General features: G+C 44.3%; 1 protein-coding gene across 1 annotated transcript; it reads left to right on the top strand.

Annotated features, from left to right (window-relative positions):
- The first annotated feature begins 6,456 nt into the window (after nt 1-6,456).
- Nucleotides 6,457-10,768, top strand: Pde6h (phosphodiesterase 6H). The gene is made up of 3 exons (XM_057787611.1): nt 6,457-6,590; nt 8,298-8,338; nt 10,692-10,768. Exons 1-3 carry the CDS (start codon nt 6,457-6,459, stop codon nt 10,766-10,768), a joined length of 252 nt encoding a protein of 83 aa, XP_057643594.1.
- Nucleotides 10,769-17,529: the final 6,761 nt, after the last annotated feature.

Raw genomic sequence — 17,529 nt, 5'->3', positions numbered from 1 at the left:
GGGGCTGCAGGTTAAGAACCTCTCCTTGCCTTGGGAGGATAAATCAACATTCCAACTCTGTAATCTTGAGGAGAGTGACTCTCTAACGAGGAGAAGTTTGAGGAAGGCGCACTCCAGTTCTAAGGCACAGCATTCTAAGGAAGTGGGCAGAAAATATGCGCCTATTCCTTATCTTCATTGCTGTGATGTAGTTGAGAGACCATTGAATATTTCAGGGGGTTACAAGTGTTGATCTTTATCCCCCTACTATCAACTCGATAATTAATCTTTGAAAGTGTCACTGGATTTCTCTATAATAAAATTAGCAAAAGGCTGAAAGGCCCATGAGCTAAGATCCCTTTAAAACTCATGTAGAGCAGTGCTCAAAGGAAGACTAGGAACTGAACGGCACTGAACACTGAGCTAAGAGCTGTAGCAATCAGACAAACGCCTCCATCCACATCATGAAAACCAACGATCCTAGGATGGGTTTTCAGGCTTCACCTGTTCTCAGAGCTTGGCAATCTCCTGAACTCATTCTCTATCCAATGTTACTGAGTTTGCAATGGCTGACCTTACTATGTCATCTCTGTGAGGGAGAAGACACGAAGTCCCTTACTTAGCCAGAGCTAATCTACACATTTCCATGCCCAGCTGCAGTTTTATAAGAATCGAGTTGTGTGATATATGTGTTGTGTGTGTGTGTGCGTGTAGCCAAAAGGAAGAATAGGTTCAGTACAAACCAAAAATGGTAATGGAGAAACACAAATCATATTGAATCAAAGACTGAACATCTGTCCCAGGTTATCAACATATTGTGTTATGAGAACTTAATGTTTTTTCACTGCTAGAGGACGTCCTTGTCATTTGGTTAGGGTCTTTATCAGAAAACCATTGAGTCTGTCTCAGTCTCACCCCATATCCTCCCTTCTTCTTTGCATCTGTTTAGTGATCTAAGCTTATGACGTTGGACTTAAGTGGCAGGAGAGATAAATCAGGATGCAAAGATCCTCTTGTCTGCCGTGGAAAAGGCAACCGGACGACTTACAGGGACAGCATTCAGCTCCGTGAGTTATTAACTCGTGGTAAGTTTGAGTACAATAATTACTAACTAAAGAGTGTTAGAGGACTGATCTGGCTGTAAAACAAAGACACACAGGAAGAGAACACTCTGGGCTTGTGGGCTTGAGTTGAGGCTGGGGGTGAACATGGGACAGAACACACCCAAACCTCTTTATAATGTTTTGTGACAAACTAGTGCGTGAATCGTGGTTATTACCCGTTCACTGCAAACCTTGATTACTGAATTTGTTCACAAGGAACCTAGAGTGACCCTCCCTGTTTGTGGCTTCCTGGCAAACAGTTTTCTGGGAAAGGATGGATCTTGGGCATTACACAACCACAGCACAAAGAGTTCTTTACTCCCAGGATGAACTTGAGGCTGATGGGAGTGTGAGGATAAAGAGAAAGCAACATGGGGTGACTGCAGGGCAGTGTGGGTGGCGTTGCCTTGTCCCTCTGAGGTTGAAATGTTTGTTTGCTCTATTCTGAAGCAAGGTACATGGTGGATTGTCTTTTGGTGGCCTTGCCTTGCTTCTTTCTTAGAGCGTCAACTTATTTGATTTTCTCTGTCCCAGAGAAACCCTGGTAACATTTATGGGCCCAACCTATCAATGGAAGAAATGGCAGTGCCCATGTCTCTACCCCCTTTTCAGTTCAGTGACCATGAGTCTGTCCATATATATATCTTTTCTGAGGAGGAAGGAATCTAGAGGTCTTGGGCGATGGAGCAGCATCAGAAAGCCTGCGCCAATCCTTCCTCAACTGCTTTTTCTTGGTGAGATCTAACAAAGGATTGTCCTCTATAATTCTGCCGAGTTCAGCATTGCTCCACTGGGTTTAATGTGACATATCCGCAGGTAGCTAACACACTATGCCTCAACACACCACTTTGCCACATCCATTTTTTTTTCTACGGAAGAGCATTTTGTAATCTGAGAAACAGGAAGAATGAGCACTGCATTAAAGACAGGAAAACAGGCTCTCTCACAAAACAATGGTTTCCTTGACACTTGGAGAGACACAAGTGTGAACTAAAGCCATGTCTGATGTTCAGTGTAGGCACATCCAATTTCAGGGCAGAAGGGAAGCCCACATTTCCCAGGAAGCACAGCCAGGATGAGCTTAGTTTTTGGAGATGTCTGTAGTCAACAGGATTCTTTTTTTTTATTTATTTTTATTTTTATTTATTTATTTATTAAAGATTTCTGCCTTCTCCCCGCCACCACTTCCCCTTTCCCTCCCCCTCCCCCATCAAGTCCCCCTCCCTCCTCATCCCTAAGAGTAATCCAGGTTCCCTGCCCTGTGGGAAGTCCAAGGACCACCCAGCTCCATCCAGGTCTAGTAAGGTGAACATCCAAACTGCCTAGGCTCCCACAAAGCCAGTACGTGCAGTAGGATCAAAAACCCATTGCCATTGTTCTTGAGTTCTCAGTAGACCTCATTGTCTATTATGTTCAGCAAGTCTGGTTTTATCCCATGCTTTTTCAGACCCCAGCCAGCTGGCCTTGGTGAGTTCCTGATAGAACATCTCCATTGTCTCAGTGTGTGGGTGCACCCCTCGCGGTCCAGAGTTCCTTGCTCGTGCTCTGTCTCCTGCTCTTGATTTGGACCTTGAGATTTCAGTCCGGTGCTCCAATGTGGGTCTTTGTCTCTGTCTCCTTTCGTTGCCTAAATGTTTTTCTTTGGGTTCACCTTCTTAATTAGCTTCTCTAGGATCACGCATAATAGGCTCAACGTCCCCTATTCATGGCTAGAAACCAAATATGAGTGAGTACATCCCATGTTCCTCTTTTTGGGTCTGGCTCACCTCACTCAGGATAGTGTTTTCTATTTCCGTCCATTTGCCTGCAAAATTCAGGAAGTCATTGTTTTTTACTGCTGAGTAATACTCTAATATGTATATATTCCATACTTTCTTCATCAGTCAACAGGATTCTATTCCAAGGAAAGAAAGAGTTGTATTCATCCTGGTCTTCCCAAAGGTTTTGCAGAGACCTAATGGGAAATTGTGACAGAAACTCTGTAAGGACCAGTCAGATTTCTCAGCTCTTCTGAACTGCAGCATCCACATGAAGCTCACAGAGCAGGAGTAATTCAGAGAGCAAACACCAAGGTGCAGCCTCATGACTACCATCTAAATCTGCAAGGAGTCCTTGTTTTTATTTTTTGTTATTTTTAATTCTACGTATGTATGTATGTATATATGTATGTATGTATGTATGTATGTGAGTGTGTGTGTGTGTGTGTGTGTGTGTATACACTTGTGAGTATGTGCTTTTTGGTGCATGTGTTTATGCGTTGCTTTCTTTTATGTTGCGTTTGTTTAACTCTGAGAAGCTGTGTTACTTTGCTTGTCTAAAACACCTGACTGGTCTAATAAAGAGCTGAATAGCCAATAGTGAAACAGGAGAAAGGGTAGTCAAGGCTGGGAGGCAGAGAGGATAAATAGGAGGAGAAATCTGGGTAGAAAGATGGAGGAGCGAGAAAAGGAGGCGAGGAGGAAAGCAGGGGTCAGCTCCCCAACTACACAGCCAGCCACGAAGTAAGAAGTGAAGAAAAGACATACAGAAATAGAGAAAGATAAAAGTCCAGGGGCAAAAGGTGGACAGGACATTTTAAGTTAAGAAAAACTGTCAAGAAACAAGTCAGGCTAAGGCCAGGCATTCATAAGAAAGAATAAGATTCCATGTATTTATTTGGGAGCTGGGTGGCAGGCTCCCAAGAAAAAAGAGCAAAACAACCAATTACAAACCATAGGTCTATTCACATGGCTTTCTTGGCTTCTTAAATTGGCTTCTTTATTGTTAGATACAATACATTTAATATCTTCTTTAATTTTCTTTGATTCATTTTATGGAGAGGGCCCCAGAAGGGAGTATGAAACTTAAAGAACACATAACTAGTTTTGTGGAGCAGGAATTTTAAACTACACGTATAGTTGGTCCTAAAGAACTCATTCTTTTTGCTGTTGCTTCCAGATGGTGATTTAATCCATGGAATTTACTGTAATCCATTGTATTTTGAACTCTGTCTCCAATATAATAGTTTCCAAATATAATATAAAATGCTCAATTAATTTGGAATCTCTGATAACATTTTAAATATATTTACAGTTAAAATTTGTTACTTCTCTAGCAATTTCAAGTCTAATAGATTCTCCTGATTGGGGTAAAGGATTCATGATTTATTACTATTCTGAAAGAACTGGAAAGTCCAAGAGTCTGATCTGAGATCAATTCTCTTGTTTTTCCCTGTGGCTTTGGCACAGCTGTGATGTGTCAGTTACTGGTCACACATGCTGAGAGCCATGCTGCCCTTGGCTGACTGCCCACCATGTCTCCTGGATTTCCAACCACACTTTGGAGAGGCACAAACCTTGCCTGTTGACAGAGGTAGAGGAGGCCCCATTGCACAAGAATTAGACTCAGTAATCAGAAGAATCGGCACTGCTCTCCCTAAAGCCACTGAGGGCATTGTGAGGTGGGGCCAGCTACTGTTTTCTCTGTGGCCTGATGGAAAACTCATGAGTCAGATCTCATTGCTCACAGTCAAGGACTTTCCCTGAATCCCTCACTAATTTATACACCCACTCAACAAACATGGCTCCTATACCAAACCCACTTAAGTGCCAACACCTCTTGTAGGCATGGAGACTACAGAATGACCCCTAGCTGAAAAGGTGGGCACAAGAAGGACATTCCAGTAGGGGTAAAAACAAAGGGAAGAACAGTAAGCCAAGGCAGTCAAGTTCACCCTGCACACTGTTTACAGATTGGCCGCTGTTTTCCTGCGGAACAGTTTGAGAACTGGAAGGCAAGAATGGTAACCATGATAGGACAAAGAAATAAGGGCAGAGAGTCTTGAATGTTCAAAGAGATTAGGTAGTGGAAGTCACCCCTATAACATTAGAGGGCACCCCAGTGAGGCAGGGATGAGTGGAGCAAACAACCCAGGATAAAGGTGGACAGGGCCATCCTAAGAGCATCACCGTAATCTGCGCAAGGCTAATTATGGCACCGTCTGCAAAGGAGCTCCCATGCACTAGGTCATGGAAAGAACTGCCTCAGAGGAGGGGTTAAGACTAGCAGTGAGTTCCTTCCTTTCCAAGGGAAACTTTCTTGAATGTTGAGAAAGAAAAGGAAAAAAAACCCATATGTTAAAACTTGTAAAATATAAAATTTCTTTTATATTTTATGTGAGTGGGTGTTTTGCTTGCACGTATGTCAGTGTACCACATGCATGTCTGCTGCCTTTGGAGGGCAGACAAGGATGTTAGAATCCCTGAAACTGGAGTTACAGATGGTTGTAAGCCACCATGGGGATTCTGGGATTTGAACCCTGGTCCTCTGCAAGAGCAGCCAGTAATCTTAAACTCTGAAGCCTTGAAGTTTTATTTTTTTGTGTTGTTGATATTTTTTCCCTGTGGCTTACGTTTATAGGGCTAGGCATATGTCTAAGGCCAGATGACTCTGGGTATACGGTGTTGGATAGGCTCAGGGTATGCACAAGAGGCAATATAGAGGCTGTCTGAGGGACGCGTGCCTGACTGAAGAACTCTGTGTCTGGACACGGAGTTAGAGAACACAAGCATCAGCCACTCCATGGTTTGTTCCTGTGTTTCCCCAAGTTCGTTACAGGCTACATTGAATATGTTCACTGTTATCAGTAGTTCAGAAATCCTTCTGTCCGGCTGGCTGTGTTGTCATCCTCAGAACTAAGTGAAAAGTCTCTGAGTTAAGTGAGAATTAAGCAAAGACCACCAAGGCAAAGAGCACACTGTAGAATACCTTTTAGAGGCGGGCCAGTCGGTAGCTGGACGGAGAATATAAAGCTGTAAGAATCTATAGCCACTCCAATCACTCATATTCAGATAATTTCCCTTCTTTCCACAGGGTTCCTCAGGGGAAATAAATACTATCAGATTTTTTTTTTGAAACATATACCATGATTTAATTTTTTTTAGATGAGGTCTCATGTATCTGAGACTGGCCTCAAACTGGCTATATAGCTAAGGATGACCTTGAACTTCAGATCCTTCTGCCTCTACCTCTTGGATTACAGGTCTACACTACCAGCTCTGGCTTTTCAGTGGTGGGAATTGAAGCCAGGTCTTTGAATGTGATGTGCAAACACTCTACCGATTGAGATATGTCCCCAACCATCATAAATCTATAGTTTTTATTTCAAAATCTCTTAGTTGGGAGACCACTGCACTCCCCTGAATACCTCCATTGCTTTATATCATGTTTTCTAAAATAATTTCTTCTGGTTTGCCTGCGTCAACACAAAAGGCCAAGCTCACAGTGCTCAAAGCTAAGATAGTTAACAGTCCTTCTGACTCCCGAGGTCTTCATTTCCTTCCACTCTCCAGAGAGCCTGAAAGCAAAACACAGCAGCCACCCCGGGACGGTCAAGATGGCTGACGCCACTACTCTGGGTCCTCCAGCACCAAGCCAGGGTCCTATTACCCCACGCAAAGGTCCCCCCAAGTTCAAACAGAGACAGACCCGCCAGTTCAAGAGCAAGCCTCCTAAGAAAGGCGTGAAAGGGTAAGTGTGAGGTGAGAAGGAAGGGGCCTGTCGCCTTCCGTTCCCACAGATGGCTTTAGTCCTGAGAACGCACTGATCGTGGTATTACACTGACTCACAGAACCTCCCACCTCACCCTCATTTTCCTCTCTCGCCCATCTCTGTTGAATCCTGTCAGTGTTTCCTTGTAACACCCCCAGGAGAATGACCAGTTTCAAAAGGAAACTAGAGGCTTTCATAATGACCTTGGATTTGACCTTTCAGATTTTTCTTGTCCAGTCTTTTTAAAAAATAATTTTTAAAAACTTACTTCATTTTAATTATATTTACATATGGTATGTCTGTGTGTGGGTATATGCATTTGAGCACAGGTTCCAGAAGAGGCCAGAGGAAAGTGTTGGATTCTCAGAACTGAAATTACAGGCTGTTGGGAGCGCCCAAGTGGGAAACGAACTGAGTCCTCTACAAGAGCAGCAAGTGCTCTTAACTGTGGCGCCATCTCTACAGCTCCCTCTCTGTTCTTTTACACAGACATTCCCTGTGCTTTAACCTGGAAATCTGAACTGTTCGTCGTTTCGAAGGAACACTAGGTTTTGTTTTGTTTCTGCTGTTGTTGACTTTTTTGTTTATCTTCATGTACTATTTCTTCAGTTCTGTTTTTCTCTATTGCTATTTGGAAAAAAATGCGTTCCCAGCACACTCCTCAGATGTTCATTTATCTTTTACTGCTACTTAAATTTCATCATCACTTCTGTGTTTATATTAGGATGCCTTCAGCCATTGTGACTTGTGCTAGTTTACATCACATTTATTTATTTATATCTACCCTTGAACCATGATCACTGAGAGAAAATTTGTTTTTTTTTTTAATTTTTTGTGCCTAATGTGATGCAGGATGCAGATTAATTAAATGTTGATATCTTACTGCTTAATCATCTCTATATTTAAGAAATGAAGACTGAGTGTTGTCAGGATGGTATTGTGGGTAAAGGTACTACCTAGGTCATCCAAGGGTTCAAAGTTCAATCCCTAGAGCCCACCCACATAAAGGTGAAAGGAGAGAACTGACACCATAAGGTTGTCATGTGACCTCTACATGCACACCATGGTATTTGAACAGACAGATACACGGACAAACGCACAGACAGACAGATACACACAGAGAGACAGACAGACACACAGACAGACAAACACAGAGAGAGACAGACACACAGACAGACAGATACACACAGAGAGACAGACAGACATAGAGGCACACAGACAGACAAACACAGAGAGAGAGACACACACACACACAGACAGATACACACAGAGAGACAGACAGACATAGAGGCACACAGACAGGCACAGACAGACAGACACACAATCTTTAAATGAAACTTGGGGGTCAGTTATAGAGTACTTATCTGGCCTGTGGGGAGCCCTCTTTTCAGCTCCCAGCAAGGCATAAAGTGGGTGTAAACTCATGCCTGTAATCCCAGAACTCTGGGGATGCAGAAGAATCAATATTTCAGGCTCAAGGCCACCCTCTTGTCTTCTGCTATGTCTCAAGCTCACCCACTCCCCAGTAAGGATATACTGAGCTAGATCCTGGATCTAGTTCAATGTGGATGAAAATTTCTCAGATAAAACATTTAGGACTTTCTTTCCTTTGAGTGAAAAAACATTCCCAGGGGTAACCTCAGGGTCTCAGCTAATGTCTGCTTTATCCATCTGTTTTTTGCATAGGTTTGGAGATGACATCCCAGGCATGGAGGGGCTAGGAACAGGTGAGCTCTAACACCTTGAAGTGAGCATGCTGCTTTGAAGTTTCCTTTTTGCAGAAACTTCAAGATTCAAAGGACGGTTTAGAGTTACAACACCCACAACATGGGATCCTTTGGAGACAGATAGGTGGGGATTTAACTTAACCTTTTAAGTATGTGTCTGCCTACATGCAGACATGCGAAGAGACCAAAGTGTGAGGTCTAATGAGGCTGTTGTTTTATTTACAGCCGTTGAGGGCATGCTACAGTCAGCTGTAGAATTGTGAGATGTAAGATTCATAGAGTTTATCCATTCCAACTCTACTTTGCAGAAGAGGAATCTGAGGCAGACTGAGTGCCGGTGTGAAGCCACAGTCTGCGGAATTGGAAAATGTGGCAGAGGCTGGAGAGCCCTTGCAGTCTGTCTGGAAACCCACTCCTTACCAAGTTCCTCTTCTTCACATCCCATAGTACAGGGATACACATGGCATCAGGAAGGGGGTGCACACATCAACAGGAACAGGGGTGCACACATCAACAGGAACAGGGGTGAACTCAGCATCAGGAACAGGGGTACACATGGCACCAGGAACAGGGGTATACATGGCACCAGGAACAGGGGTGCACATGGCATCAGGAAGGGGGTGCACACAGCAACAGGAACAGGGGTGCACACAGCAACAGGAACAAGGGTTCACATAGCATCAAGAACAAGAGTACACATAGCACCAGGAACAGGGGTGCACATAGCACTAGGAACAGGGGCACACATCACACCAGGAACAGGGGTACACATAGCACTAGGATGTGGGTGCACACTGCACAAGGAACAGGGCTACACACACTGAGTGTATCTGATGCAATCCTTTTAGTTGGCTGGACTGTTTTCCTTCATTAGATACTGACTGCAGTTGCTATAGGTAGTCTTAAGAAATTAACACTTATTTTTTAAAAAGTTTTAGATTTGCAGAAGACTTTCGCAGCAGGTTCTGAGAACTCATGCCATCATCACTCCTGTTTTTCCAGAAATGAACGAGTCTGGCATGTTTGCCGAGTGTGATGAGCCGCTGTCAATAATTCTTGATGTCTTGACAAAAGTCCTTAGCACATCTAGTTTGAGGCTTGCTGGTGCCATATGGCTCTAAGGCTTCTAGTGATCGTGTAAGGTTGCATAACTGTCGTCATTGTGTCACATAGATTGGTTTCATTGTCCCACACATTTCCTCACCTCTACTGGAGAATGGCTTCCTTCCCCAGCTGCACTCCTCTGGACACCGCAGGCTTGTTATAAACTGGGTATTACTGTAACATTTTCTGAAATGTTACTGAGTTAGAATTATACAGTATTTAGCTTTCCTGTCCTGGTTTCTTCCATTTAGCAATATTTATTCGTGTGTCTTCTGTATTCTTATGGTTCAATAGCTTATTATTTATTTCATTTTATGTGTATGCTTACTTGTCTACATTTATGCCTGTGTGTGCCCAGTCTCAATGGAAGCCAAAAGAGGGCATCAGATCCTCTGGAACTGGAGTCAAAGATGGTTGTGAGTTACTGTATGGGTACTGGGAACTGAACCCAAGACCTCTGCAAGAGCAGCCGGTGCTCTTAACAACTGAATTATCTCTCCAGCCCCAATAGCTCATGATAATAATATTTCATTTTATGAGTGTATTCTATTGAAGGAATTTTGATTTCTTTCAAGTATTAACACTAATGATTAAAATTGCTCTGTGTTCTTGCTTGAGCTTGTGTGTGTGTGCGCGTGCGTGCGTGCACACATGCACACGCACATGCACACAGTGCGCAGTCAGGATTTGCCCTGGTTTGAGCACCATCTGTGTAAGTGTATTTTTTGGCTAGTGTCAGCTTCTCTGGAAGCAGGAGAAATGCCATCTTCCCTGAACCAGAGACGTGACTACATGATACTCTGAGGTTGCTTCTCTGTACATGTTTGATGCAGACATCTGGAAACATAAAGAACAACCCTGAGAAGCTCACCTTGGATTAGTGAAAAGAGTCCATCCAGACCACGGGAACTTAAAAGGGTCCCACTTCTCATTTTAATCCTTGACCTGATGAGAATTCCACTCTATGCTCTTCTTGGTGGCTCAGCTTTTGGGAGATGCTGTGAGCTTCCATTTCCTCCCTAAAGAGAGTACAAAATGAACCCAATATCCAGGTGTGTGTATGTGTGTGCGTGTGTGTGTAACAGTTACATGACTGCTTGCATCCTTCCTGGCTATGGGGCCATCCCACACACCTTCCCAGAAATAGAGGGGTGTGTGCATAGCAGTTTGGGGTGTGTCTTTTCCTCTTGTAGGAGGGGCTTTTCCTCTGGATGAGGGCTTGGCTGAGATATTCTCCTGTCTCTTGCAGACATCACAGTGATCTGTCCCTGGGAAGCATTCAGCCACCTGGAACTGCATGAGCTCGCTCAGTTCGGGATTATATGAAGAGTCCAGAGGCTCAGCTTCTCTCAAGAGCATCTGCTATGAATGTTTTTACATCTTGAGAGCCAGTATTTGGAAGGAATTTCTTTGACATACATGGTCATTACCCATGAGTTACTGTGTGTGTTCTTTCTTGCAGGGCAGCTCAGTTTCAAGGGTTAAAAAAGAGGCATTTGTTGGGGCATTTTGAATTTTATACTTTCCCTACCCGATGCTTCGAAGTCATCCACATTTCTCTATATTTTGTTTAAATGTAGGTTCAACACTCATTATATTAGCAGTAGGATTATAGGATAACAGTAGATTTGAAAGGCTCTGGTAGAAGGATTGTTACAGGTCAGCCTGGGCTACATAGTGAGTTCCAGGCTAGCTTGAGCTACAGTGTGAGACCAACTTTCAAACTACATATATATATATATATATATATATATATATATATATATATATATATATATGATGTAGTACCTGGGGTGATCTGAGCAAACATCTCCAATTCTCCTAGGGCATCAGTGCATCAGTGCCATATAAGAAACAATTCCACTCAAGTACTCAAGTTGAATTTATTTAATTGGAAGCTTCAATTGTGATTCCTTCTAGGACCCACCCTGAGTAAGGGCCTGTTTCCTGGAGCAGAGGCGACTTACAGGCAATCACACCACTGTGGAGGGGTGCCACCTTCTCCCCTTGAAAATGTTAACTACTTATAGATCATGGGGAGGGGCAAGGCCTCGTGTGCCCCTTTCTGATTCAGTGTCGCTGTATTAACTGCTGCAAGCAAAGATCTAAAGGGGGCGTGGCACCTACAGGAAGTAGGCGCTGGGCTTACAAAAGGGCCTAGTCTTAAGAGTCAAGCAGTAATTCTGCTTTGCAAATGGGGAGAAAAATCACATACTTTAATTGAATCATGTTACCTTAGGGGTTTCCTGCTGCTCTCAGTCTGGAAGACTGAAGACTTAAACTCACAACCCTGACCATGCGAGCTTCCATTCCAGGGCTCTGGTTCCAGAGAGTTCCCTTTCATACCATCCTTGGTTAGCATTATTCCACACAGTGGCTCGAGCTGAGAGTCACAGGCTATTCAAATATCCACCAAGCGCCTTCTGTAATCTGTAACAAACCACTTGGAAATCACCAGTGCCAAGAGTCCCTATGCTGTGAAGTTAGACTCAGATACAGAAGCTGCGTCTCCCCCCCCAGAAGTTGTGTCAAATGCAGTGTGCACATAGCTGTCTTTCCACAACACCTTCAAGGAATTGTGCAATGCGAACACAGCCTCTGGCTTTGTGCTTTGGTTCCGAGAGCATCAATTTCTTCATTGCAATTTTGTAATCTGTGGTAAAAGAATGGAGCAAACTAACTGCAAAGAGAAGGGAAGGATAGGAAGAAAAGGGCCAGACCTCTGTCCTGGCTCCAGAAGGGAAGGATAGGAAGAAAAGGGCCAGACCTCTGTCCTGGCTCCGTTACTAAATCGCTTTGTACTTCTGGGCACAAAACTCACCCTTTGGACCATCCAATTTGTCTCAGTTCCATCATTTGAGGGTCACAGTAGTGGTAAAATCAGTGACTTTGTAGCCCTCGACACCTAAGCATTAAAAGGAGGGGGCTCCGCCCTCAGGAGATTGTCTTCTGCAGCAGGCTCCATGCTAATTATTTCGTACTCACCAAATGATCTTCTAACAATAAAGCCAGACAGAGGAGAGAAAAGGCAGACTACAAACTGGAAAGTAGAAGTGTTTAATGAAGGGGCCATGGGGGTGTGAGCTTCCACCTTCAGCAGGAACCCCCCTCCCCTCCCCTTCTTCCCCCCAGACACTTTGAGTTGCTTTGACATCTGACAGCGGCCCCTTGGTCTGCCCCTCCAGCTGCGGTGTCTTTGAGGCAGGGAGGTCTAACCCACCAGCCGGGTGAGGCCCTAGTCCACACTTTGTTTACTTTGTAGATGAGGGGTTTTTTTCTTCTAAAGATGAAACAGTAATGTGGACCAAACCGCCTGCAGCATGGGGTCTGGGTTAGCTGCTTCTCTTCAAGTGGTGCCCAAACACCTGAGAAAAGACTTTGAAGGGATTCCATGTCTTGTTCCACAATTTTAGAGAAGTCAGTCCATGGTGGTGGGGCAGCTCACACCTTCAAGGGAAGCAAAGGGAGCAGTGGGATACAGGAAGATGTAGACCCCAAGGGCACCCCACTGACTCACTTCCTCCAACTAGACCCTACCCCCACTTTCAGCATCTCTGGGTACACTATCAGATTATGATTTTATCATGGGACTGAGCGGTTCACTATCTCAGACCTACAGGATGATATATGCCTTCCTAATTCCCTAGCTATCTCTCGGCTAGTCAAGAGAGATAGTCAACCAACCATCACACAGACATATCCAACAGCCAAGGTGGAGAAGGCTCAGAACAATGCTATAGGAGGACCTGGGGGGAAGGAACCAATAACACAGAGCCTCAATCAGAAACTGGTAAGAACCAGCAAACGTTTGTGGAGAAGCAGGCACTGAGTGCTGAGCTGGAGCTGATGGAGTCTGCAGTCCATCTGTCTTAGCCAGGGTTTCTATTGCTGCAGTGAAGAATCATGACCAAAAAGCAAGTTCGGCAGGGAAGGGTTTATTTAACTTACAATTCCACATCATAATCATCATTGAGGGAAGCCAGGATATGAACTCAAACAGGGCAAGTAACCTGGAGGCAGGAGCTGATGCAGAGGCCGTGGAGGAGTGCTGCTTACTGGCTTGCTCCCCATGGCTTGCTCAACCTGCTTTCTTATAGAACCCAGGACCACAATGGAATGAGCCTCCTCCCGTCAATCACTACAGGCTTGCCTTCATCCCAGTCTTACGGACGCATTTTCTTTACTGAGGCTCCCCAACCCCATCAGTTGCTTTTCACTTGTGTTGAGTTGACATAAAATCATCCAACACGCTATACAAACTCAAGTTCCTTTGTTTCTAGTCTTAAACTCCTGTTCTATCATTTTCAGGAATATTTTACTGTATAAACAGCAAATACGAAAGCTATAAAATACATTGTCTCAAAGTTAGGGCAGCAGAGGTGCCAAATCAAAGAGTTTGAAGAAAGGGACTGGGTTGGGGATGGAGCAATGACTCAGTGGTCCGGTATTTGCCACCTTAGCAGAGGAATCGAGTTCGGTTCCCGACACCTATGTTGGGAAGCTCACAATTGATTGTAACTCTAGCTTAACAGATCTGATGCCCTCTTCAGTTCTCTGAGAACTGCCTCACACAACACACATAATAAAGATAAATCAATCAATCAATCAATAAATAAATATAAAATAAATCTATTTTTAAGGGGGGACTGGAAGTAAAGGCCAGCACAAAAGCTTGGACACAGCAACTGTGAACACTGGGGTTCACAGACAGCTGAGGAAGCAGCTGTAACCAGCGGGCAAGGCATGCATCATGGGATGTCTCAGAGCGAAGATTCCGTTTACTCTACGATCCTCTGAGGGGCGGAGAAGGTAACAGGATACAGTTAGCACACACTCTTTCTTTCTTTCTTTCTTTCTTTCTTTCTTTCTTTCTTTCTTTCTTTCTTTCTTTCTTTTAAACGCAATAGCTAACTTTATTCAGAACATCAGAAAATTTCTACCCTGAGGGTTAAGAAGGTCACACAAGTAAAGCTCTCGGGAGTTCAAGCTGTATATAATCACAAGGGCAAGTTGCACATGGCAAAAACATGTTTTTCTATAAAGTCATATAAACAAATAACAGTCAGTGGTAGTGAATAATCTGAAGTAAACTCACTCCCGTCCACTACACCTGGGAGGCACTGATGCACATTTCCAGAACAATTTTGTGTTTTTGAAGAAACTGAGGTCACAAGACTCTTGTCTAGTTTTCTTAGAGTTTCCTCACAGGACTTCATTCTTGGGCTTTGTTCCGACAAAGGCCTGTTTTGGTCCACACTAGTTTCTAGAACCAAAGCAGGGGCCATACAATAAAAAGTCCCAGTCCTAGGGGCTACAGAGTTGGCCCAGTGGTTAAGAGCACTTGCTGTTGTTGCAGGACCCAAGTTCGAGTCCCAGCATCTACAACCGTTTGTAACGTCGGCTCCAGGGGTCTACTGTTCTCTTCTGGTCTCCAATGGCAAGTGGTGCTTAGATACATACATGTGGGCAAACCACCCATACACATAAAACAAAATAAAAAATTCCAAAGTCCCAATTCAGTCAACAAAGAGCTCCAAGTAGCCTTCATTTGGCTTCTCCAGCTTCGGTGTCTCCATTTCTGCTTCCACTCCCACCAAGATGTCTGTATGACCCAGCTTGACTCTGGCAGACCCACACATCGGTAGTCCTCACAGCCACGGCCGTCCACCCAAAGGTCTTCCTGCGCTCCACGAACGATGTAGACCTTCTCAGCCTCCCTCAGTGCCACCGACGCCATGCCACTCCGCTCACCGTGCACCAGCACATGCACTTTCCAGCCTGTTCCTGGGACTGCATGGAAGTGGAGGTTAGTTGAACCTATAACCAGACACTGCCACCTCCCCTAGACCCCAGGAGTAGCACAGACAGACAGACAGAAAGCTGGCATGGAAGAAAGGCAACTCTAGCTTTGCCCCTGCTGTAGAGCTGGGCCTCTGCTGTGAGCACAGAGGGAAAAGCCCCTTATGCTGAAGGAAGGAGAGTGTTCTCTGGACCAAAAAAGAAGGGAGTTGGGATTGGCGGGCCAGACCAACGTGTAACCCAAGAGAAACCAAAAGTTTCCCAGAAGGAACACAAACTAACATGTCATGTATGACATGAGCGGTCATACAAGCAAAAACAAAGCAGTACTTGTGTTCTATAAAAGCCCACTGGGCAAATGGACTGTCAGAATTGTAGCTAAACTAGTAAAATGTTTTTCTGCAGCCCCAAGCTCTTCATCCTTCTTAGCTCCATGAGGCAGAGGGGAGAGATGAAAAGTTATTGATTCTCTGTGTGTGTTGGGGCAGCGGGAGCTTTGTAGCCCTGGCCTGGAACTGACTCCCTGAACTTGTGGCAGTTCTCCTGCCTCATCTTTCCAGACGCTGGGGCTGGGATCATCAGAATTTAAAAGCAAAAACTATAATTGATTCATGAGCCACGGTGTCTGCTTTTGACACGAGCGGTCAGGAGACCTGAGAGCTTCCTGGTTCTGCCAACAAGTACCTGTATAACTTGTTAATTTGTTTTTCTTCTTTGAGGATAAAATATTTGAAAATAAAACTCAGATCTTGGACTTGCCAAGGTTTCTCTGAGCACAAATTTCCTTTAAAAAGGTAATAAATATAACTATGCTTTAAATATGAACAAACTGTTCTCTTTATGGTCAGAAGCTCAAGGCACATAGCCTGGAGTTCCTTTTAGGAGAGTTTAATCCTTTTCTTTCCACAGCTCTCCAGAAGCCAGAAGGAAGTCAAATTGTGGGTAGTGCTGCCACCTGGTGTCAGCAGAGCACACAGGGAAGTCAAATTGTGGGTAGTGCTGCCACCTGGTGTCAGCAGAGCGCACAGGGAAGTCAAATTGTGGGTAGTGCTGCCACCTGGTGTCCGGGATGAGCACTTTCACATTCTTTTCTCTGTCCAGCTACTTCTGAATGTTTTCCCGCTCATTGACCAGTGTCTGCTGTTGCACACATGATTCTGGAAAGAGAATCCACACCCAGTGAACAAGGAAGATTTCTTTGCCATACAATTTGCCATATAGTATTTTAAGGCTTGGACCATACAGAATTTACAGATTTCCAAACCATTGTGACGGCAAATAACGTCATAATTCCTAATTAGTTGTTATTCACAAATAGGAAATTTATCAATTCTTGTTAACATTTATAGATTAGCTGATACTCATTTGGTTATTTGGATTATCTTACCATTTAATAAGTTGAGAGTTTCCTGATGTGCTGCCGAGCCTAGGGAGATGGCTCATGAGGGGAGGCGCTTTCCACAGGAGCACGAGAACCTGAGAGTTTGTACCTAACTAGACGCGGTGGCACCTGCCTTGCTGTCCTAGACCTGGGGACACTTGCAGTGGTATTTTATTTGTGCTTTAAAAAATAAAGCTTGACTGAAGATCAGAGTGCAAAGAGCTAGGCACACTAGTCAGCCATGCAGGCCAGGCAGTGATGGCGCACACCTTTAATCCCAGCAGCCAGAGAGGGAGTTTCGCTGATTAGTGAACTCCAGGCTCATGAGAGACACCAACTCAAAATGTAAGGTGGAGAGTGCCCGGGAGACACCTTCTGTTGAGCTCTGGCCCCTACATGCATGTACAAGCATGTAAATGTATGTGTACCACTGACAGGTCCATCCACACACTATACACACAGTCCTCCCCATAGCAGATATTCTCTGACATATTTGTCATTGTTCTGCTGTTCTGCTGTCTTGTTACTTGGAGGGAATGAAAATGAAAGCAGTTGCCATCATTTTAAGGCTCCATCAGGTCAGAGAAACAGTCTGCTTGTTAATAGAAGACCAAATATAGCGAAGGACTCAAAAAAGCTTTAATTTAAAAAAAATCATGTATCTCATTACTTTCCACTCCCTTAAATCAAGACTGTTTCCCTGGGCTGAATGGAGTCAAGGTGAAAGCAAGGGTATAAGGATGGAGGGTAGTGGTCAGAACAGGAAGAGCGAGGCAAACGGGGAGCTGTAGTTGCGGTGTTCGGCAAACCTCCCAGGTGATACATTGGAGGCCTGCTGTGAGTAAAACGCATGATACACTAAAACCTTGACAGATTCAACAACTACTTGTTGAATGAGTGAACAAAT

The sequence above is a fragment of the Chionomys nivalis genome, chromosome 1 (genome assembly GCF_950005125.1).
Source record: "Chionomys nivalis chromosome 1, mChiNiv1.1, whole genome shotgun sequence".
NCBI classification, from domain to species: domain Eukaryota; kingdom Metazoa; phylum Chordata; class Mammalia; order Rodentia; family Cricetidae; genus Chionomys; species Chionomys nivalis.
This window is presented reverse-complemented; position numbering and strand designations above follow the sequence as displayed.

Bases quoted from the DNA above. Each gene is read 5' to 3' on its own strand.
- Pde6h (XM_057787611.1), top strand. From the start codon at position 6,457: ATGGCTGACGCCACTACTCTGGGTCCTCCAGCACCAAGCCAGGGTCCT. The intron at 6,591-8,297 runs GTAAGTGTGAGG...TTTTTTGCATAG, and splicing joins CCTAAGAAAGGCGTGAAAGG to GTTTGGAGATGACATCCCAG. The intron at 8,339-10,691 runs GTGAGCTCTAAC...TGTCTCTTGCAG, and splicing joins CATGGAGGGGCTAGGAACAG to ACATCACAGTGATCTGTCCC.